The following is a 23,031-nucleotide window of genomic DNA, read 5'->3' as shown; positions in this document are numbered from 1 at the left end:
GAACCTTCTTTTAGGCCAATTCAAGAAGCCACTTGACAAGAATATGCTGTTGTCACGTGAAAGCCAGTTGTCGTGAGACATATGCAGACACACAAATGTAGAAAAGCGTATTAATGATGATACAACTTCAGAATAGGAGACAAGAGGAAAAGAATATCTACCATATTATATTTCTTTCTTTCTTTCTTTCTTTCTTTCTTTCTTTCTTTCTTTCTTTCTTTCTTTCTTTCTTTCTTTCTTTCTCCTTCCTTCCTTCCTTCCTTCCTTTCTTTCTTTCTTTCTTTCTTTCTTTCTTTCTTTCTTTCTTTCTTTCTTTCTTTCTTTCTTTTTTAAAGCTTTCAGTAAAAAACATTAAAAGAGAGAGAGAGGGGTATAAGCTATCAGGAGGATAATTAAATGACAGCAGGTCCTGGGAATAAAGGTATGTTTTCCAAAGAAGGGAATAAAACATACCATTCAACTCTGTAGACAAGTGAAGTAGAATGAGGATTAAGAACCCTATCTATTATATCAGTCAGAACCTAGGAGAAAGTTTCAGCAGAATAATGGGGGTGCGAGCCAGATGGTGGGGGATGGAGAGGAACACTTGGCACTGAAGAAGTGGAGGCAGAGAGAGCAAATGGCTCATTCAAATATATTGGCAATGAAGAAGAGAAAGATATGGAGTAGTTTGAAAAATATTTAAGTTGTCCGATGCTTCAATTTCAGGCCAGGTGAGTATTCAAATAACTCAGCATTTTTGCAAAACAGTGAGTCCTTATATTATCAAAATTAAATGACAGAAATAAATATCTTTTTTTTCTTAAGGAACTATCTGGAAAATATCTCATATATTAACATAGTATAAAAATAATATTAAGAGTTTGGTTTAAATCACAAATAGCATGAACGGTAGAATTAAAGTTGAGAAAAGGTGACCATGAGACCTAGGTATTTTTCAGGTGTGCTGCTCACCCAGATAGATCCCCACAAAGTAAGCATGTATCTTGATCCAGTCACAAGGTCCAGATCTGTCTTTCAATCTTTCACACAGAATCTAATCTCATCAAAGTGAATAAATTAACAAAGCTCACCAGAGACTGCTATTTAAGCCTCTTTATCTATTTATAATAAGGAGTGTAATTGCCAATCAGTCTAGATACCTGTGAGCCCAATTATCACAAAGGTATTTGGAAAACAAGGAAGCAGAACCGAAGTTACATTACTGGAATGTGTCATGGCAACTGGCTTTCATGTGACAATAGCATATCCTTGTCAAGTAGCTTCTTGAATTGGCCTAAAAGAAGATTCTCTCTTCAGGTGAAGGCATGCCATCTTGCAAATTTCCCTTTTCTACACTTTTATTTCTAAACATACTTCTTCTAAAGTACAAATCCATTCTTCATAGATGTTAATGCCTTTCTGCCTAGGAGCAGATACAGCTCTAAGATAACTGCATTTCTCTGCTGAGTGCATTACACTTGTTCTTGTTTAACTTCAGAGCTCTTTGGGGACATCTAGGATCACCTCCATATAGAAAATAACAGTTCATTCCTATTTATAAATCCATTAGCACATGCTGAGGAGCAGAGACAACCTTTCCCAAATTTCAGTCATACCTCTATCACTTTCAGGATTTTTACTGTATCTAAGGACAACTATAATGTCATCATTTATTTTTTCTTTGAATAAATTCACTTCTTTACCTACATTTATTTTTAAAGGATACTTTATCTTACTACCATTAATTAGTAATCCACTCTATACCTGACATAAGTAAAAATAACCAATAAGAATATTATTTAACAACTCATTTCACTACTATATACATGCCACCATTTATTACCATAGCTGTTAAAATATGACATTGTTTTTTATCTTATGTAAGGTCTAATAGCCCATGCAATCATGGCCTGTTACTGAAGATTGCAAAAGTATTACCTTGTTTTAACATCGGCATTGCTCTTATTCATCAAACCCTGATGTCAATGCTAGTTCAACCTTTAAAAGAAACAAACAAAAAGACTATAGAAAATATGAGTTGTTTATATGGAATGTTCCTTAGGATAATATCTTTAAAATGAGACCAATTCTCTGTGAAAATAATCTAGTGTGTCTTTTATGAAATTGTATAAAAGAGTTCTGATGGCGCATTGAAGGGCTATCATTAAACCATTATTTTTTTTTTTTTTGCTGTGTAGGTAGCAAGTTTTAAAACATTTTAAAACATTTTCTGAGGCATAAAAAGATATAGGTCTTTTGGACCTACAAAAAATGTTTATTTTACACAACTCATTCTATTCAATATGTATAACATCTTAAGATGTAGTAAAATGTTTGAAAGTAATTATTAAGAGAAAGAAAATAATAAGAAATTATGAGGTTTCTTGGCAAAAGTACAAAGAGTATATTTTCAGGGGCTATTTAAAAATGTATAGGGGAACTGATCTGCTACAGACAACATTGTAAGAGAAGCCTCAAAAAAGATTCTCTGTCCTAGCAGTGGCCCTGGGTATGATCTTTGTCCAAAAAGTTTGTGAGCACAAATCCCTAGAAAAAATAAATATTTTGAACCATAGATTTTTAGGATGTCTCATTAAAAAAACAGCAGTTGTAAATGCTGTTACCTTTAAATCTTTATTTTCAAACTTAGGTTCATAGTTACATAAACAACCTCAAGCAAATTCAAAATGAAAAAAAGGTCCTACAGATATTATATATAGGGAATATGACTGACTCAGCATAACTGGATCTATGAGCTACTTAGCGTCTGAATATTGGAACTTTGTTGCATTACTTTTAATTATATCTTAGGGAAAAGTGGATATTTCTTGACCTCTTCCTTAGCTCCATTTTCACTTTTTGTCCAATCCGAAGGACTTCATTTTCTATAGAACTCACCCATCCCCGGTATAAAGCAGCCATGTGTTTTGAAGAATATCTCACCCTCAGGTTAAGTTCAGCAGAGCATCTTACACCTGACCACAGTTACTGTTCAAGGATAGGCATGCATCACATTTTGACCAATAATATGCCAGAGATTTACTAAGGACTCCTATGAATGCAGCTTCCTTTTCTTCTTTGAGAGCTTTAGAGACTTGAGCTCACAGTGTGAGAAGAATGTGAGGTCCATTAATGCCACCATGAGAGGATCCAGCATGAAACTGAGTCCAGCACCTGGAGGACAGAGCTACAAGAATCAAAATGGAGTTGGTGTCCCGATGGCATCATGAACCTGTGAATTAAGACTCCCCAAAAGCCTAAAGTCAGACAGTCTGTGGGCAATTCAGTTATATGACTCTATATATACCTGCATTTTTTTTTCTTAATCCATTTTGGTTCTAGTTTTCCGTCATTTGCAACCCAAAGCCTCCCAGCCAGTATAGAAAGATAATCTAGAACATCAGAGGAACTACTGTGTTTAGGCAGCCTGAGTTCTGGATTAGTTTTACCACTGAGCATTTGTGTAATCTTAAACAAGTTTTTTAACCAAATCCTTTAGTTGTTTTATCCATGCGTAAAATGAAAGCATTAATTCTAGATGCTTTCTGAAACACAGCACAGAGAGGCTAGATGTCTACCAATTCCCCTCCTCTGCCAGGCATAAGGTTGACTACATTTACTAGTCTCCTGTGCTGTTTGGTTGGGTATTGTGACTTAGTTCTTCTCGACACTAAGATATAGAGCAAAGTGATGAAAACCACATCAAGGTGTAACCTTTTCGAATACCTTATATAATTCCAAAGTCCTCTCTTTCCTTTCTGCAGTGACTATGAGGGCAAATGTTAAGGATGACAGAACCCCAGATCTTCGAGTCTTTATTAGGAGGGCACCACCCGGGAATCTGCTCAACCCACATCGGACTCTAGGTGAGTAAGAAGTAAATTTTGTTTAACAACAGGGATTTGAGAGTTGCTTTTTTTGTACTTAGCTAGACACTAAATTTTTTTTCATTTCACAAACTAAGTATAAATTAGGATGGAGGTAGTAAAACATGCATAATTTCAGTTTAAATTATTAGTCATGTAATTCTGAATCAAATCTGTTTTATCATTGCAATTAACAAACATTTCTTCTAATGTTTTTTTTTTTCAGGATAACTTTTAATAGAAGAACAAAAACATGTTGGAAAGTATTCAGGTTTTATAATTTATGAAAATCAGGTTGAAAACTAGAGAAAGAGGATTTTCAATGAATCGGTAGACTGCAGTGTAACAATTTATGGTGAAGTAAGATAGGCATCTGTGGGTGGGCCTGCATCTGCCCCTCAGCAGGTGAGAAGCCACAGCAGAGTCTTGAGGGGAGTATGACATGATTAAGGGAACAGGCCAAGTGGTGAAATAACTGAGATATCAAGAATATCATCTAGATTAAAGTTAGGCAACCCATCCCCGACTCAGGCAAGAGGTGACATCAGTTAGTAATTGATTACTAAAACAACCTGGAAATTTTAGATCAGTCTCCTAATTCGGATTTATTTTCTCAATCCCAATCAGTCTCAGATATTTGTCTATCCCTCCACCACTGGATAAAAGGAATAATCCACTGGCGCTAAAACTGGATCCTTCCAAATTCCTTGTTTCCATCCAAGATCCTGCCCCCATTACAACATGAGCTAATTGTGCGTAATTCCATTCCTGTACCTGCCAACCCGAACCCACAGAGAGAATACCTCACCTACTTCTACTTATTTTAGATGTAATGTCTTTACAATGGAAACTCAAGAGCAGCAGCTCTGGAGAACCGATGATCATCAAAGCATCTGGTACTTTGCTCCACCAATGAATATTTGTAGAACTGACAATGGTCAAGAAGTCAGGTTCTGTGTTTTCCTGATATTGTTACCTTGGCAACTTAAAGCAGCAAGAGATACTAACCACAATGGGACTAAAAAGTTTAACTACGTAAAGAGAGCCTGTTTCTAGCAGTAACTGTGGTAACAAACACCATTGCATACTTTTCTTTCTGCCTTCCTATGGTGGTTTTATATGTATGTATGTATATATTTTTCCCCCAGGAGAATGGTAAACTTCTTTAAAAAACTGTCGTATTCACTTGATACTATTTATCAAACAACTTTTTCAATTTCTTGGCATGACGAAGTATCATTAAAATTTTTTGAATGAACAAGTACAAAAGATTAAATCCTGCTGCTACATTTATATTTACAGAGAGTTTTTCTGTTTGTGAGGGTATGTGTGTGTGTGGTGCTGGGGGGTTCCTTTGGAGGGATTCACAGGAAAGACAAATTTAAGATAAAGTTGTGTCAACTTCTAGAATTCAGGTCTGGGAATTTCTGATGTATTTACAGTCATCTATTTGTATGAGCTCATTTGCATGAAGTGGAAAGAGATTATGAAGAGGAACTTTTTCTTCACCCATTTCCATGGTCTTATGTCTAAATCCTGGGTGCAAAGGGGCCAGCTACAGACAGAAGCAAGAAAGAGTTGTTTTCACAAGCATTCTCTGAGACTCAGGTATCTATGCAGCCCTCCTTCAGAACCCAATAACAAGCTCTGATATAGAGACAAGGAGTCATCCTCATCAGTTAAGATCTGAATACTATAGCTTTAGCTCAGGAAAGATACTGAGAATAGACTATCATTTTGGCAAACTTGATAGCTTGAAGCTCTGGAAGTTTGGGGAGTTAGCACCCTGCTCCTTCATTTCTCCACATCTCCAGAGATATTTATTTTGTCACTGCAGGCACAAGTCATGGAGCTGGTCGAGAGGGTCACCCTTAAGAAAATTCTTAAGGGGTGGTTCCATAGTGTAGTGGTTAGCACGTCTACTTTACATGCAGAAGGTTCTGCGTTCATGCCCCAGGTGGAGCCACAGACCATACCCTGGGTGCTCCAGGCCCCGGGTGTGCCAGGCCCCAGGTGCACGCCACGAGTGTGTGGGAGGAGACGCCCCGCCTTCAGAGATCCAGTTCTTAAGGGGAAATGGCAACATCCAGAGGTCAGGGGTAGAAGTAGGGGGAGAGGGAGTTAAAGAGGGGGGAAAATAAAAAGGAAAAAAAAAGAAAATTCTTAAGATTGTATGGCCAATAATGAAATCTGGAATAGAAGAAATGAAAAGACTTTTAGTGAGTTATTGTGAGACACCTCAAATGGACTCCCAGAAATGGCCAGGAAGACTTTAAATGGAGGATGGAAATCCTCCATGAGACAGATTAGGCATGAAACAGAGAAATCTGAGTGATTATTATTATATGACTTCCTTTGTGCCCTCAAGCTATGGCAACTCCTACTCAAACTTGGATTACATATATAATAAAGAATGTTCCAATAATAAAGTATGCCATCTATGGCCATGCTACCCTGAACAAGCCTGATCCTGTCTGATCTCGGAAGCTAAGCAGGGTTGGGCCTGGTTAGTACTTGGATGGGAGACCACCTAGGAAGACCAGGTGCTGTAGGTGTAAAATATAAAAAAATAAGGGATTGTAAGAGGACAAGGTCCTTGCAATCTGTGAGGTCAATAAACAAATAAATAATAATAATAAAGTGTGCCAACAAATGCTCAGACAATAGGTTCTGTTAATGTCACAAAAATTTTCTTTTATACAGTGTGTAATCCTCTACAGGTCCTTTTTCTTGCCTTTGCCAATATAACAAAAGAATTGCCTTGATTACAAATGAATGATTTTTGGAGCTGTATATTTTGTTGACCAGAAGTAGAAATACACTTTTTAAATCTTTTACCTAATTGGAATTATCTTCTGACCCACCTAACATTTTCCCACTTTAAATATGCCCAAAACTTAAATGATGAGACACTTGAATCACTCACTGAAGTGGACACTGTCAGCGCTCCACCCAGATCCCCTGATTGCCTTCATGGTTTCTGTGCACCTCTCTCCTGGCTTCATGTGCTTTTACTTCCTGAGGCGAGGACCTGCTACTCCTTTCCAGAATCCTACCACCCTTAGGCCACTTGGGCTTTGACCTCTCTCCCAGCAAACTAGAAGTTTGCCTCCTCCATCCCAGTCAGCCTTTCCCGAGACTGGCAATGTATGGGTTATAGAAGCACAGGTCCGTTGCCTCAGATGAGGACAAAACTACGCAGCAAAACTGTGCAGCATCAACTCACATGCCAGCATTCCCCTAGGGGCCAGCCTGGGCAAGACCTAGCCTATAAATGCAGCCGTGCTTGGTTTCCTCCCCTCCTGCTTCCCTCACTTAGCAATTTCTTTTGGGAACACTTCCTTAATAAATCTCTGACATATAAATAAATCCTTCCTTCAAGATGTGCTTCTGGAGCCTCCATCCTAAAACATTCTTCTAAACAGAAAGATCTATAAAAAAATCCCAGGACTCAAAAGGGGGAATATGATAGGGACAGTCTCACAAAAACTTGGAGTAAGCCACTACCATTCCACCATGATTTGAGGAAGATTGGAGAAGGAGTTTGCTTGAGTATTTGACTGCCACTGATATTGGAAATGTTGACATTTCCAATGAGTGACTTATTCTGTAGGCTCCAGAACCTTGCAGGTTCACCACCCCGTGGCCAGTTACTCCAAGAAAAGGGCCTGGGCACCTCAAAGCCTTCATTTCCACCACCCCAATCACCAAGCTGACTTGGGCCCAGACTTCTAAATGCCACTAGATCACTGTAGTGTTGGGGAGTAAGGTGAGCTCAGACTTGTCAAACGTTTATCTGAAGAGCCCAATATGTTTAGGGGATGCATAAGTTTACTGCTGGCACTTACCAATGGCCAGCCCACAGGCTGGCTAGTTTGGGAATGGGTCAGAATGGTAATTCAGACTCACCTAACGGTGCTTTCACTTTTGCTTGCTTTTGAAACAGTAAACAAGCAAGGCAAAGGATATACATGAGATTTGGACATAGACTAACCGGGAGGCACACCCAGAGTTGGATGACCTCGTCCTCCCAGAGAGAGAAATCAGTGGGTTAGAATGGCTCTGAACTATGGGGTCACTTTCTGCCATTTACATCGTTTCGGACTTAATGAGTGACATCCAGCAGTCAGTAGTCTGCCCTAACTCCATTAAATAACTTCTTGCTGTGTCAGATAACTGGCAATTTCTGCGCTTCATCTTGCTACATCATTGAGCCTAACTGAAGTTTTAGTGCAACAACCAAGTTACAGTTTACTATAGACTGGTATTTTGTTTTTGTGTAAACCAACTTTGGTGGCAGCAGCAAATGCTTACCCAGGGATATTTAAAGAGGCCTGCATAGATCTGTGGAGGGTGGCAGAAGTCCCGTACCATTCTTTGCATCATGGATGATCCAGTAAAAGATGATCTGGTAGTATCAGATGACAAGGACTGGGGTTAGGCTAGGGATGTCCTCAAACTCAAGTAAGATACAAATTCCTTTGGAAGGAAAAGAATTATTCGTGGTTTTTATCTTAGTTTGTGTCTCCTCCAAAAAAGACCCTGAGGCAAGATTTCAAGTATAAGTAGTTTATTTAGGGAAAATCAATAAGGGAGTGGAGAAGTGCTACGAGGAAAGGAAGGCAGCCAATGAGAAGTGCACTATTAAGTCAGCTACTATGTCAGATGACTGGAGATATCCCATCTGAATTATCCTACCTGAATGAGGGAGGGCTGAGGTATTTAAAAATCTACCTTGTCAGCCATGGATGACTGCTCCCTGTGGGTGCTAATTCCCCAGCATTTCCGGCCTGCCACACATAGACAGGCAGGATTCCAGAAAAAGTCCTTAAACACAGAGATGCATATAACCAAAAGTCACTGAAGCATACTGAAATAGTTTTGAGAGAACTGGAAAATGTATATTATTATATACTTAATTACCTAGAAATTGAGCTAGAGGGGACATAAAATTGGCCAAAGTAGAGTGATCAAGACTTTGCATTTGAAGTGTACCCAGAAAGGATGTACAGGGAAGCTCAGGGCTCACAGTAGATTGACATTACAATGGTTCTCACAGAATGCATGGTAACACATTTATTTACATGGAAAAATAAAATCAGCTGATGGGTTTGATAACGGGTATGGGTTTTGCCATAATGTGTTAAATCTGCAGCTCCAGAGTTTTAATGAAAATATATTTAAAGCACATAAAATACTATGTGACAGAAATTACATTCATTGTAATAAACTTATGATAAAAAATTTAGAATTTTAAAGTAGGCTTGCAAAAAGAGGTTTTAGTTAAAACTTTTTTTAGTTTAAAAAAAGTATAAGATAAATGAGCAAAAAATGTTTTAAGATCACTGCAGCGCATTGCTAACATTGCATTTCCAGAACATTTCTCAGTCAAAATTCTTAGTTGCCAGCTTGAAACCAAAATTCAACTTGAGATGATTTAAGCAGGAAAGAACTGTATTAAAGCATACTGAGTAGCTTACATAATTACAGGACAGGCTGGGGAATAAGACTCAGAAGTTATACAGCCATGTAGCATGTCCCAGACACACAGCAAAGCCGGGTTCCTGTGGACGTCATTGCTAAACAATACAGGCTGAAGCTTGCAGGCCCCAATACTTCTGGCAAGCCCATATGCCCTGGATGTCACCAGTAGCATCAGTGGCATGGCTCCATTATGAACTTGCTCTTGCTACAACTGTTCTGACCCACGGACTGTGTTCTCTGTAGCACCCAATTAAGTCTGGGAGAGTCATAAGTAGAGCCTAGACCACTCTAGCTGCAAGAAAGACCAGGATAGAGTACCTATGCTGACACCACTCCCACTTAAACTCATAAAGTTGGGGCTTCTCAAGAAATAAAGAGTTCTGATGTTGAACAATTGAAAACAATGATTAATATCCCTGGTAAAGTTGTCTTTAATTTGAATTACCACTTTTCGTTTCCAAAAAACTCTCTGCTAAGAATTTCTTTTAATCCACTGCATTATTATGACACATCTGTGGTTTTTAATTTAGTTATTGATGCATATGTTAAAATTCAGATCATTCTTTATTTTCTGTCATTATCTTTATGCATGAAAAATCCTATTACATGAGTTATTATCACATGGGGCAATGACTTGGGATAAGTTCCAGCAGTTCTAGACTGAAATTCCAATAGAAAGGGAGAGAGGGAGGAAATAACACATTCTTCGGAAGGAAGTCTAATCTGACGGGTTTTGTTGTTGTTATTCATGGTGCAACTTGTTAAGTTCAGAAAAATGGACCCCAATCATATTTCAAAGCTGGTCAAAAGGGGCATTATAGTAATACCTGAGGCTGAGATGATGGATTATCTCACCTTCCTGGTGGGAAAGTGAGTTTTGCATCTTTTTAGAGCTTTAAAAATCTCATTTGTTGACATTAGAGAACAAAAGTCTGCAAACTTTCTGTAAAGAGCCAGAGAGTAAATATTTTAGGGCTTTGTGGGCCATATGAACTCAGACACAACTACTCAACTCTTCTATTGTCACCTAATAGCAGCCATAAATAACATATAAATTAATAAGTGTGGCTGTGTTCTAATAAAATTTATTTTTAAAAAAATTAGCCTAAGGGTTATAGTTTGCCAAACCCTGCTACAGAAGTTTAATATTAACATCGCAGATGCCTAATATTGAAGAAAAATGGAATAAATGCACCACGGGCAGACAAGTGTTTAATTTTGCCCCTTTGTAACTACCTAAGAAGGACTCTGAAGGAAGAACCCCAAATGTCCACATCTGAATGACCTTAAATGACCTTTGTTTACATGATGGTCTTCTTCACTCTATTGGGCATTTCCCTTGAGTAACAATAATGCAGTGGAGCTTAACTGTCTAGGTTCAGACTGGCTCTGTCATTTACTAACAAATGACTTTGTACAAAACAAAACCCAGAGAAGACAGGAGCAGAACCATGGAACATGTTCATTGGTCAGATGGAGGCTGAGAACCCAGTGAATGCTTGATCAAGACTTAAGATTTCAGTAACGGTTAAACATGTACCACTCCTCCTCACCCTGACAGTGAGGCCTTCACCTTATGATGAGGACAGTATAATGAGTAAGAAACATACGCATGAAGTAAACAGTAATTTGGGTTGAAGAAACTCATGTTTTCCTTAATTCCACAGAGGAAATTCTAGGAAGTTCAGAATTTAGAAGAACTTTGTGCCACAGAGAAAGATGGTTACAAACAATAGTATTTAAGTTTTTTAGTCAAATATGCCGCAAATCTCCTAGGTACAGTACAATTGTTTTTCCCATAAACTTTCATAAAATACAGGGTTACTCACAACCTCATTCTTGATTATATGTAGTTGCAAATAGGTCAGAGTAAGTTTCAGTCTATAAAATATTAACATTTAGGAGTAATCTGTATGTAGAGTTTTGTGGGAATGTTGTAACAAAAACATATGCTTAACTTTTAGGAAGAAAACTGCTGACATGAATGTTATTTCAAACACACAATTCTTCAGTTAAGAAATCACAAGCCTGACAAATAAGAGATTTTGGAGAACAAAAAAAAGAAATAGCTCTCGCTGGTATTTCGTATATAGATGCTTTTTTAACTTTTGAAGTTACAGCACAACAGTAAAATAAAGTTACGTTTCTAGTAACATTTGGAAATACCCGAAATGATAGCTGTGACAGCATTTAAGGAAACTGAGGCCCAGATGTGTTGATGATACTAGTTCAAGAACACCCACACAATTCTTAGGAGAGCCAAGACTAGAGCCCAGCCTGGTGCTTATCTAGACTTTTCCTTAATCATTTCCAGGGCTGTGCACCAGACCTTTTACTAACTTAATCCTAAGGACAGGGAGACCTTGTGGCGGTAAAATTAAGACTGCTTTCTGACGCTCACACACCTTTCCCTGTTTGGATTGTTTCTTACATAAGTGAATACCATCTTAGAACACTTTAAGAGACAAATGCAGATTGTGCGAACATGCTTTATTGGTGTGTTCTCCAGAGACTTATACCGTATGATCACAACATGCACGACTTTGCCCTAGGCCATTCAGCTTCTGAAAGATTAATTTTCGGCCCCTGTGGTCAAAAACTAGGGATTCCACTTCCCCACACCTACATTTCATAGAACGCATTCATCTCTACTTCACTCGTGACGAAAACCTTATTCCGTTTCCCCTAACTTTCCTCAACGTTTTCCCCTAATAACTTCTATCCATTGCCTTTGACTCCGCTAAGAATCTCGTTCTCCCATCTTTTCACACTACCCCACCTTCAGAAACCTTTCTCCATTCTGCCTCCCGCTCGCTTTGGTCTCTTTCGGCTTCCCACATTACCGCCGGGAAAATCCGCGGAAACATACTGCGCACGCGCAATAAACTCGTCACCGCTTGGCCTCACGGGTATGGTTGGCTGTTTCTTTTCATCCCCAACCCACGGAAGCTATGGCGCTGTAATTCTCGCGATATTTGCTGCAGCCAATCGGCTAGAGTCGCCGTGAGTTGCTGGCGGGCGTTTTTTTTTCTTTCTTTTTTTAACTCCATTTGTAGCGTACGCTGTTGTGTTTCCCGGAGTGTCCGGGCCGAGCATCATGACGTCCGCTTTGGAGAATTACATCAATCGTATCCTCTGGTGGCCGCCGCCGGCGCTAGCCGGAGCCAGGGCGAGGCCCACGTCCACACTGGAGAGGGCCGGGTTGGGATCGGCGGGCGGTTGGGACTCCTCGCCGCTACGTGGCGGGGATGTGGAGGTTAAGGATCCGGGACCTGCCAATCCTGGTCCCGGGGCTGGAACCGGCGCTCTCCTACAGGCCCAGGCGCCTTTTAATTTTAAGTTTTAAAAAGGTTCTTATTCTGAACTTTTCCCGGTTTCTGTAGAAATCAGGTATTCATCCTTAGTACTGTCGGAGGGCCTGTGCGTTGAAGTTTGGGAATAAAATGAACAATCCCAGCGGCAACTGTGGTCTAATCCATGTACTTGTTTTATTCTTAGGTTTTGCTCATTGTTCGAGGATAGCAAAAACTAAGGGTGGTGCACAAAATGAATTTCTGACCCTTTACCACTTGGGCTCAACTTCTCTGTTGATAAAATGAAAATAATAATTGCTGTTGTAATGGATCGTCACGAGGCAAATAATTTTAAAACGCCTATGTGAATCTTAAAGCACTCTACATTTGTTAACGTTTTAAAGTCTCAGGGCGGAAACACTACATTGTGCTCACATACAAATTCGGGGCAAAAGTGAAATACTACAGACTTAATGATACACTGATTATAGTTATGAGTTCCAGAAGCCATGTCCTGGAAGACAATGTCTTAAGCTTGAAGTCACTCAACATTGATTAATTCAGCAGTAATCCATTTTTGTTTTAGAGATAGATAAGTCTAAGAAAGGGGGAAATGTCTTGCTCAAAGTCAAGGGTGACAATAGTCTTCAGTAAAAAGAGTACCAGACAGCCCAGCTGTTTTAAGACATGTTATACTGGTCGCATACAGAAAAAAAATTTCTTTTTCTATTTTTTCCGTTCCTAATTGTGTAATTATCATAAGGGATTGAAGAAGTTCGACACTTAAAATTTTTGTTTTGTGAATGTAGTGGCTGTGTTAAATGTATCTTAATTCTATCATCTTTTCCCTAGTAATTCAAACCACTTCCTTACCATGAATTGCTTTCCTTGATTCAATTATCAGGAACTGTCGCTGTTATTACTTCTGACGGGAGAATGATTGTGGTAAGTATTTGACATACTCATTTTCTGTTTTCTTGGAGGCTTATAGGTTATAAATTTTAATGTAGAACCTCAGATCTCTAATGGGTAGGCACTGCAGTATGCCTACATTATAGTTTTCTTATGATTCAGCTCTTATCTGTGATAAATAGCTGCTGATCCATATTTTCTGTATTAATAAATGTTAGAGGGTAAGTTACATGGTTTTCAGAGCTAGTTTAAATATAATAATAGAGTCTTCCCTCAGAGAGCGTCTAGTCTTCAGATATCTGGCTGTATTTATATTTATCTTCCGATTCCATTTTTTATTTCCTTCCTCATTTAGTGCTCTGATAGTCACTACATAAATCATAATTTTCTTTGAAATTTTGTATGTGCTTCTTAGAAACTTTTTTATGATTTAGATACTACATATATAGACTAATGAACATTTATGGCTTGTATTAATATTCTTTGACTATTCTTAGGTTGTATGACTTCTGTAGGACAAATGATGATGAACCCGAAATTTATTTCATCTCATTTGTCCTTTTATCACAGTATCTATTTTAATTCCAGAAAAATCTTGGATTCTTTTCTTGACCTGTTTCTTGATCAGAGGAATTTATCCTATGATTTTTAGTTACTTAGCTGTTTCTTTATTTCTAATTCATATGGCTGTTTGCTTTCCAAAAAAAAAATTTTAAGGCAGCTAAATTTTCTCTGTTTTCTAATTATCTAATTCATATAATTTAATATTTTATTTTCCCATTCTGCAGTTCTGTTTTTGTTTCTTTGTTTTCTATTCAATCCTTGTGATTTTTCTTGGTCCTTAAGTGAATTTATGACCAAAGCGTTAGACTTTGCCATTTATTAAATTATATTATGTACCAGGCATTTTACATGTATTATTATCACTTACTCTTCAGTATATCTCTGAAGAATAATTGCTTCTGTATTCTGGGTAAGGAACAAAGCTCAGAAAATGGGTCATTTTTCCAAACTCACATGATAATAAGTGGCAGAACCATACTGGGATTTAAATTGGTTTTGACTCCAAAGCTAAAGCCATTTGCCTTGCTTCCTTCTTACTCAAGAGAACAATCATGTTTTCTTTTAGGCATTTTTTATATTTTGTCAAATAAGGACAGTTCAAAATATTTTAATCTCAACCCTTCAGGAAGCCTATTGCTGTTAAATATTTGCAAGTATTTTTTTATTTTGTGAAAACAAGTTTAAATTTTTTTCTACTTTTAACAAAGAGTAGATAATAAATTAGAAAATTATTTTCATTTTATAGAAGAAGAAAGTTATTTAAAAAGCATTTTTAGGGGGTGGTTCCATAGAGTAGTGGTTAGCACATCTGCTTTACACGCAGTAGGTCCTGGATTTGAGCCCTAGTGGAGCCACAGCCCATACCCCTGGTGCGCCAGGCCCCGGGTGTGTGCCGCGAGCGGGTGGGAGGAGATGCCCCACCTTCAGAGATCTAGTTTTTAAGGGGAGAAGGCAACATCCATAGGTCAGGGGTGGTAGTGGTGGTGGCGGGGAGGGGAGATTAAAAAAAATATTTTTTTTTGAATATTAAAGTTCGGTAGTTCTGTATTTCTTTGACACATGGATCATTTGATAGAATATGTGTAAAATAAAGTCAAGAGGCTATGTATGGGTGTGATAGCTATTTGCTATCTAGTTTAGTATAGTACATACGCTGTATTTTGATTCTCTTCCTAATTCTAGGTTATTGTTTTTTCGTTATTTCATTCTAATTTTATATATCTTAATTTTTAAAACAAACAGTTTGATAGTGAGCTTGAGAGATTTAACCAACCAAAAAACCGTAAATGATGTTTCTTCAGAAACTTGAATAGCATTTGAGACAGGTTACACTAGGCCCATGTATTTCTTTATTCAAAATTAGGATTCTTCGATAAAATTTTATCTGAATATTTCCTTCAAGTTCTGGTTCTGATTATTATTATCTAATTATTATATCTAGCTGATTGCATTATTGGAAGGACTAAATAAGTAAATACATGAGAGGCCCATAGAACACTTTCTGGCAAATAGAAAGTACTCATTATTAGCTATTAATACCAATTGAAGTTTGTATATATATATTGTACTAATTGGAATCTCTGAAAAATGATAAATTATATTTTCTTGTTCATATTAGTATATTATAGTCATACAGTGGTCCAGCTCTGAAGCTGTCTTTTTAGGGTTTAGATCCCAGCTCTAACTCTACTACTTTCTACCTATGAACCTTGAGAGATTACTTAATCTCTGTGCCTCGATTTTTCTTCTCTGAAGTGGAATTATATCTACACATTATTGAGATAATGTGTGCAGTTTGTTAAGCACAGGGCCTTGTACTAGTATGTAGCATGGAGTGATACTGTTAAACATTGCTATAGCTAATATGTATGGTTCCATATAAATACGTACATTCATATATATGCATATTATGTAATATATGTGTGTGTGTGTGTGTGTGTGTGTGTGTGTGTGTATACACATATATATGTATAGTTTTTCCTTAAATTTTACTTGTTTTATTTGTGTCTTTAGAACGTTAGCTCCTAGACTGGACTATATGGGCTTTTATGTTACTTTCTTGGAAATACACTGGTACATAGATGTACTTTTTAACTCAACAACTCTGCACACTAGTCAGATGTGTGGTGTAATTGTTTTACCCCTTAAAAAAATCAAGAGGTAAGTTTTGTGCCCAAGAATACTGTTGGTTATAAAGAGGTATTCTGTTTTACAGTAGACTTATATGTAAAAAAGGTACTTCTGTTGGAGTACCCAGCAATGAAAATTGTGTGGTTGAATTTACACATTCAGGTAAACCAGAATATTTGTCTTTTTCTCTTGATTTTTTTTTTTTTTTTTTTTATAGGGAACACTAAAAGGTTTTGACCAGACCATTAATTTGATTTTGGATGAGAGCCATGAGCGAGTTTTCAGCTCTTCACAGGGAGTAGAACAAGTGGTACTAGGGTTATACATCGTAAGAGGAGACAATGTGTAAGTAAAATGTCTTTTTTAATGCAGGTTACATATACTATAGGTGTACTGCTTTGCTATATGGAGAAGAGGTTTTTATTTACTGAGATTTGCCTATGTTTCAAATAGTTAAGTGGCCTGGATAGGGTCCAGAAAGGGCCCTGCCTTATACTGAACACTATTAGAGAGGCTTCTTAGAGTGTTCTTCTATAACACTCCTAATTTCAGAGGAATATAAATTTACTTGTACCAAAGCTAGGGTTTGAAATCTCTATAATATAGCTCAATTTACAAATAAGTACTTATCCATTATTTTTTTTTTCTCCTTTTGTAGTATAATTGGCATACTTAATATGTCCTTTGTTTATTCTGTGGCCTCAGCTAACTTGTGACACTGATATGGCAGTTTGAGAAGATATATTTTAGTGGTAGCAATTTAAAAAATGGCTGCAACCATGTAGAGCAACTGTTCAATAGAACTTTTTGGGATGGTAGAAATGTTATGTTATCTGCATTAAACACTATGGAATAGCTATGTATGGCTATGGAGGACTTGGTAAGTGCCTGGTATGAACTGAATTTTAAATTTTATTTAATTGTAATTTTAATAGTTACATATGGCCAGGAGCTACTATAATAAACAGTGCCATTATAGCAGTTAGAAGATTGTTCAATCAATTTTCTAGTGAGAACTGAATAGAATTAAAACATGGCTGGAAGGCAGCAAAAAATACATTAGCATCTCATTACTTTGGGGGCCAGGTAGGATATAGAAGATAAAGGAATACTATTCATTTGAATTATTTATCTTAAAAATCATCTTTAGATGGAGAAATTTCATCTTTAATAAAAAGGTTTTGTAAAATATTCTCTAGAGAAGACTTTTAGGTGTGAAGTTATAAAATGGGCTATAAAGAATAAGAGGAAGGCAGAGCAGGTGGGGCCCAGGTTTCCTGACCAGAACAATACTGATTCTTTATATTGGAGCTCTGCATAATAGTTATTTTAAGACATTTTCTCCTGCTTTAAGTTAAACAACATAATTTTAAATTTTAATTTTAAAAAATTTAAAACTTTGCTGTAGACCCAGGGTTGTGCTAAAGCCAGCTTGTACTGGCTTACGAAAGGAGATTGTTATATTTTCAGGAATTTTGCGAGCTGATTGATTGATATTTCTTTGGTAGCTTGAAGTTGGCCATAGTGATAGTATTTGCTCTATGGGTGTCGGTAAACACTGCAGACCAGTCTCCCCATTTTTCTTTGAAGAGCTAGTTTTAAAACATTTACCAGCACTCTACTGTTTTCTATAAGGATTTCAAATGATACTAAGTTTTTAAGAGAGCAGTTAAGATCTTTGCACTCTTAAGTTTTCTACTGAGAAAACTTAATATATTCTCCCAGTTTGGTACTTTCCATTATTAGAGAACTAAAGGCTTTATGTAATTTAAAGCAAAATTGGGCAAGTTCTGTATTCAAAATATCCATCTACAGAATACTCTATTAAAACCAAACATATTTAAAAAACCATTTTTTTGTGGGATAATGTTTCATACATGCCCTGTGGTCTGGATGTAACAAAGACTATATCCAGCCAGAGAGCCATGGCTTGGTTACCTAGCATGGTATTAGTGAAATTAATAATATAGAAATTATGTTTGTATTAAATCAAGGAAAAGTTTACTGGCTTTAACTCAAGCCAATCACATCAAAAAATCATTTGTTAGATACCTAATTACCTGTTGCTATTATATTATTTTTGTATATAATCAACTGTAATTTTTGGTCTTCAAATTGAGTAAACCAAGAAATCATGAAAAGGATATTTATAGATGTTATATACCATTGATGGATTTAGTTCATTTAAGTTTCTTAACAGACACTTTTATTTGCTGAACCTCCCTCCTCTGTCCCCCCGATATAGTCCCTGGAGTTGAAATCATAGGATTGAAAGTTTTGGGTTTTCATACCATATCTATCCCATTTGTGTCTTTTTCCTTCACAGACTCATGATCCAATCACACTATATGAATTCTGTCTTTTAATATTGATCCCTGTAATAATGTTGCCTTCATAATATTTCTTGAGTTTTTTGGCTTAAATGCTCAATTCACTACCTCATGAAAAAGTTCGGTTTTCACCTTAAGTAGTTCTTTTTACTTTGTTCTCTCAGTTTTAGTCAGAAATGAGATTGTTTTAACATTTTTTTGCCCTCACATAATTGCAGTGCAGTCATTGGAGAAATTGATGAAGAAACAGATTCTGCACTTGATTTGGGAAATATTCGAGCAGAACCTCTAAATTCAGTAGCGCACTGAGGAAGATTTGCATGCATTGGACATCTGTAAATCTTTGTACAGAGACTGATTATTCTGAGGATGATGTGTGGAATTTTAATGAATGTGTAATTGTGCAGTTTTGACTCCATATTGATTCATTGTAATATGGTATGTAAATTAAAATATTTTTACACTCTTGAATAAACAATTTTTGCCTAAATTATAGGTTTGGTAGCTCGTTTTTTTAATTAAATAATACGAATATCTAGTGATTATTTTGAGAACTTTTAGAAAAAAATTCTGATATTTTAATATTTATGAAAACTATTTGAAAAGAGAAGTTTGTGGGCTATATAAGTCAAACATATAAATACCACATGCAGGGTACATGTGTTGCTTTGATCTGTTTTTTAAGAGCATCACAGCCTAAGGTTGCTCCCTAACAGTTTAGAAGTGTGGGTAAAATGTGTTTGGTTGAGAAAAAGAAAATTACAAAGTTGTATATTATCTGAAAAAATTAATTCCATAAGTCTTAAGAGCCATTTTAACTCTTAATTTTAGGAATTGTGGAATTACTAGTATTAGAGGAGTATTTTTGTTATTTTAAATGTGAATTAATAAACCTTATGTTTGTTTTGAGGCAATGCTTGCTATTATTGTCAACAACTTTCTATGACTCACTGGTTACATAAACCTGGTTTCGAAAGAAGTAAATAGGTTTCTCAGAGCATTTCAGGCCTATTCTTTGATTATTTGGGGGAATCAATTAAGTAGATAATATCCCTCATCTACAAATAGGCTGTTTCTAAAACTTTCTTAAAATTGGTTGATTATACTTTTCAAAAAATCCATAGAAACAATGTTATAAGTAGTGTTCAGATATCCAGGGTAGTCAAAAAATCTTAGCGACTCATATGTAGGCCAAAGTGTATCTTTGTGATAAGAAGAAAATGGAAAAATATTTGTATCCTTATAATTCAAACAAGTAATTTTTTTCTTTTTAATGAAAGTGTTTAAAATAGGTATTGGCAAGCTTTTCCTGTAAAGATGCATAGTAAATATTTTAAACTCTGAGGGCCATATGGTCTGTGTCTCAGCTATGTGGCAGCATGAAAACAGCCATAGATTATACATAAATGAATGGCCATGGCTGTCCCAATAAAACTGCATTTGCAATAAAAGGTATAGGCTGGATTCCACTGCAGGCCATAGTTTGCTGACCATTGAATTAAATACGAAGAGTGGCAGCTAAATTGTATAAATTATGAGAAAGACTTCTAGAATGGATTCTTTCAGAGCCTAGAGGTGGATTTAATTTGTATTTTTCAATTAAAACTATTAGACATCATAGATTTTGGTACACAAAACATTTTCAGAGAAGATATCTTCACTATTTCACAGAAACAAGACTTGTCAAGGAGAGAACCATTAAGATAGGTTTTCTTCATTGGTCATCAAGCACCATTTTCCAGAATAATTCGGTCAATGTTCTGATATTCAGGGCTGTCTGGGAGGCTTAGAGGAAGATTAGCTAGTATTGGCTATTCACCGATATGTGGCTTTTGTAATATAAGATTTTATAATCGGTTTTGCAATCAAATGAAAATAATGCAAAATGGGTAAAACGAACAGGCAAGTTTAATCAGGGACTATTTTAATAAAGGTATTTTAAATTGGTAAACTAATTTCAAAAATCAAGTAAGGAATAAAGACCACTCAATTGCTAAGTGAACTAACTGTATTCTAATAGTACAAATAAAGTCCAGAGTCAGATCTTTCTCCAACATACTTGACATATCGACACAAATTACATATAAACCAGTAAACATAGTCGCCCTTCCTCACAGTAATGAGTTTCTAATATGATGTAGTCTTTTGAAATCTAGAACTCCTTATAAAGATGTATTTTCTTGATGTCAGAAAAATCATTCTCGAAATGTGAATTGGTCATATTTATTAATGGTTGGTAGGGGAAGTTAATGAAACTACACCAAATGGTACATGCAATTCTTTATTCCTGGTTCCACATGGAAGTTTTTTATGCTCAACTAATTCAAGTTGGATTTCTTTGCAAGAGCACTGTAAGGAAATCACAACTGTGAGTGGTAACATGATTAATATGCAGTGTCAAGTTTTCTATATTATTTAATGAGACTTATTTTGGAATCAGTTTCTTATTTATAAAGAGGCTCAAATCACTTTTAACCTATAATTATCTTCGTTCTTTGTGTCTCATACTATCTGAGCCCAGCTTTATAATGAATCAAAGAAATAACGTTTTCTTGGCAAAACATTTTCACTTAAGTTTTGTAAAGGCAATTAACTGCAAAAAAGGACAATTTCTTTTTAACTGAAAAGATACCATCTAATATAGTATTTTAAAACATTGCTTTTAGGTTAGAGCACTTTGATAAGTTATATTGCCTTACATGCTGACAATTTAGGCTTAAATATTACAAATCTTGATGCCAGAAGAATAAGATATTAAAGATAAATATTAATATTTGCTTAAATATCCTGTATTAACTCCTTTATAAAATTTGAAATTTTAACCTCATGTAAGATACAAGTATGATGAAAACTTTTCAGTAGTAGTTAATACTACTGAAAATATAGCTTATGTCAACATTTTTCTCAGACATGGAACACAAAGCGTTCCCCATGGAGACAAGAATGTGTATAGTCCTTTCATAATGGCATGGGAACCTACTTGTGTAGTAGCCAGAGTTATAAAGCAGTCCTTAACTGGTAGCATAGTATATTCTGGATTTCACCTTCAAAATTAGCAGGTCATGTTTACTGAGTGCATACCAGGTGCCAGGCATGAGGCTAAGTGCTTTTAAGTTGCCAATTTATGTATGTGAAAATTGAGGGTCAACAGAGTTCTGTGCCTTAAAAGAGATCACACTTGTGAGTAACAGGGCTCCAATTCGACCAGGGCTTTGTACTCCTTACATAATACTGCCAATCAGCAGAAAGCATAATCTCTAAATCTCTGCTGTCAAGTATCTGTCAGAAGCCTGATGGAAAGAAATACTTAGATGATTTAAGGCAGTTCCCAAAGCTCCACTGTGGGCCAATTTTAGTATAATTACCTGCAATACTTTAAATATTTTTGGGCCCTACTCTCATTATTGTGTTTCAGTAGATCTGGAATGGGGCAAACAGGAATACTTGGTAAATAGCTAAGTAAAGAAATTGTGGTGAAATTATTAAAAGAGCTGGTGTTTGTTATATGCCTGGATGAATCCCTAATTATGCCTCATAATCCTTACCTTTAAGGCAGTGATAATAATACCTGTCTTACAAGGTTGTTACAAATGAAATTTGACCACATTTAAAACTTGGTATGATTTGATTTGGGGGATATAATAATAAACAGCTATTACTCTAGGTATTCGAAAATCAATGTAAAAAAATTATAAACATGGGTCTTGTTACCTTAGTTTTTCAGTCTCACTTGGCTGTCCTCTCTATAAGAGACTGGAATATATAAATTATGAGGATTTCAGGTTAAGTGGAAGATATGTATAATAAAATGAAAATTTTAACAAATATATAGTAAGAGATTAAATTCGTTTATGGCAATCATATACTCTTGACTCGAGTTATAAAATGAAAACTCAGTCTTTTATGTTAAAAACGGGACCTCTCATTCCAAACTTGCGTAGTTATATACCTCATTTTATAAATTTACTTCTACTAATTTTATATTTTATTTTACTAATTTGGGGCTCTTTAAAAAATTTAGATCTACAGCCATGCCACCCTGAACAAGACCGGTCCCGTCTGATGTCGGAAGCTAAACAGGGTCGGGCCTGGTTAGTATTGGGATGGGAGACTACCTAGAAAGACCAGGTGCTGTAGGCATAAAAAAACAAACAAACAAAAAAACAGGATTATAAAATGACAAGGTCCTTGCAATCTGTGAGGTCAACCAAGGGTTGCCTCCCCTAAAAATAAAATAAAACAAATAAATAAATAAACAAATAAAATTAAAAAACTTGGGTTGTTTGCAGTTTTTAAGTCATGGGCAAATGGATAAAAATTACTGTTTACATGTAAGACTGAAAAAATGTTACAAGGCAGAGCTCTCTCCGTCCAGATTGACACTGGTTCATGAAATAGTGTAGTGTTTTCATTCATCCAACTACAAATTCATTTAATTGCAAGATATTTAGTTCATATTCTCATCTTGTT

The 23,031-nt window shown here is 36.2% G+C and overlaps 1 protein-coding gene and 2 pseudogenes across 1 annotated transcript; all 3 read left to right on the top strand.

Annotated features, from left to right (window-relative positions):
• Positions 1–6,284: 6,284 nt before the first annotated feature.
• Positions 6,285–6,403, top strand: LOC112478826 (annotated as a pseudogene).
• Positions 6,404–12,303: 5,900 nt separating this feature from the next.
• On the top strand, positions 12,304–19,054 carry LSM8 (LSM8 homolog, U6 small nuclear RNA associated). The gene is made up of 4 exons (XM_006910577.3): positions 12,304–12,460; positions 13,530–13,570; positions 16,449–16,576; positions 18,780–19,054. The coding sequence occupies exons 1-4, from the start codon at positions 12,430–12,432 to the stop codon at positions 18,868–18,870; spliced, it is 291 nt and encodes a 96-aa protein (XP_006910639.1). The 5' UTR covers positions 12,304–12,429; the 3' UTR covers positions 18,871–19,054.
• Positions 19,055–22,582: 3,528 nt separating this feature from the next.
• LOC112478745 lies at positions 22,583–22,701 on the top strand (annotated as a pseudogene).
• The last annotated feature ends 330 nt before the right edge of the window (positions 22,702–23,031 follow it).

Source organism: Pteropus alecto, unplaced genomic scaffold, assembly GCF_000325575.1.
Source record: "Pteropus alecto unplaced genomic scaffold, ASM32557v1 scaffold22, whole genome shotgun sequence".
NCBI classification, from domain to species: domain Eukaryota; kingdom Metazoa; phylum Chordata; class Mammalia; order Chiroptera; family Pteropodidae; genus Pteropus; species Pteropus alecto.
This window is presented reverse-complemented; position numbering and strand designations above follow the sequence as displayed.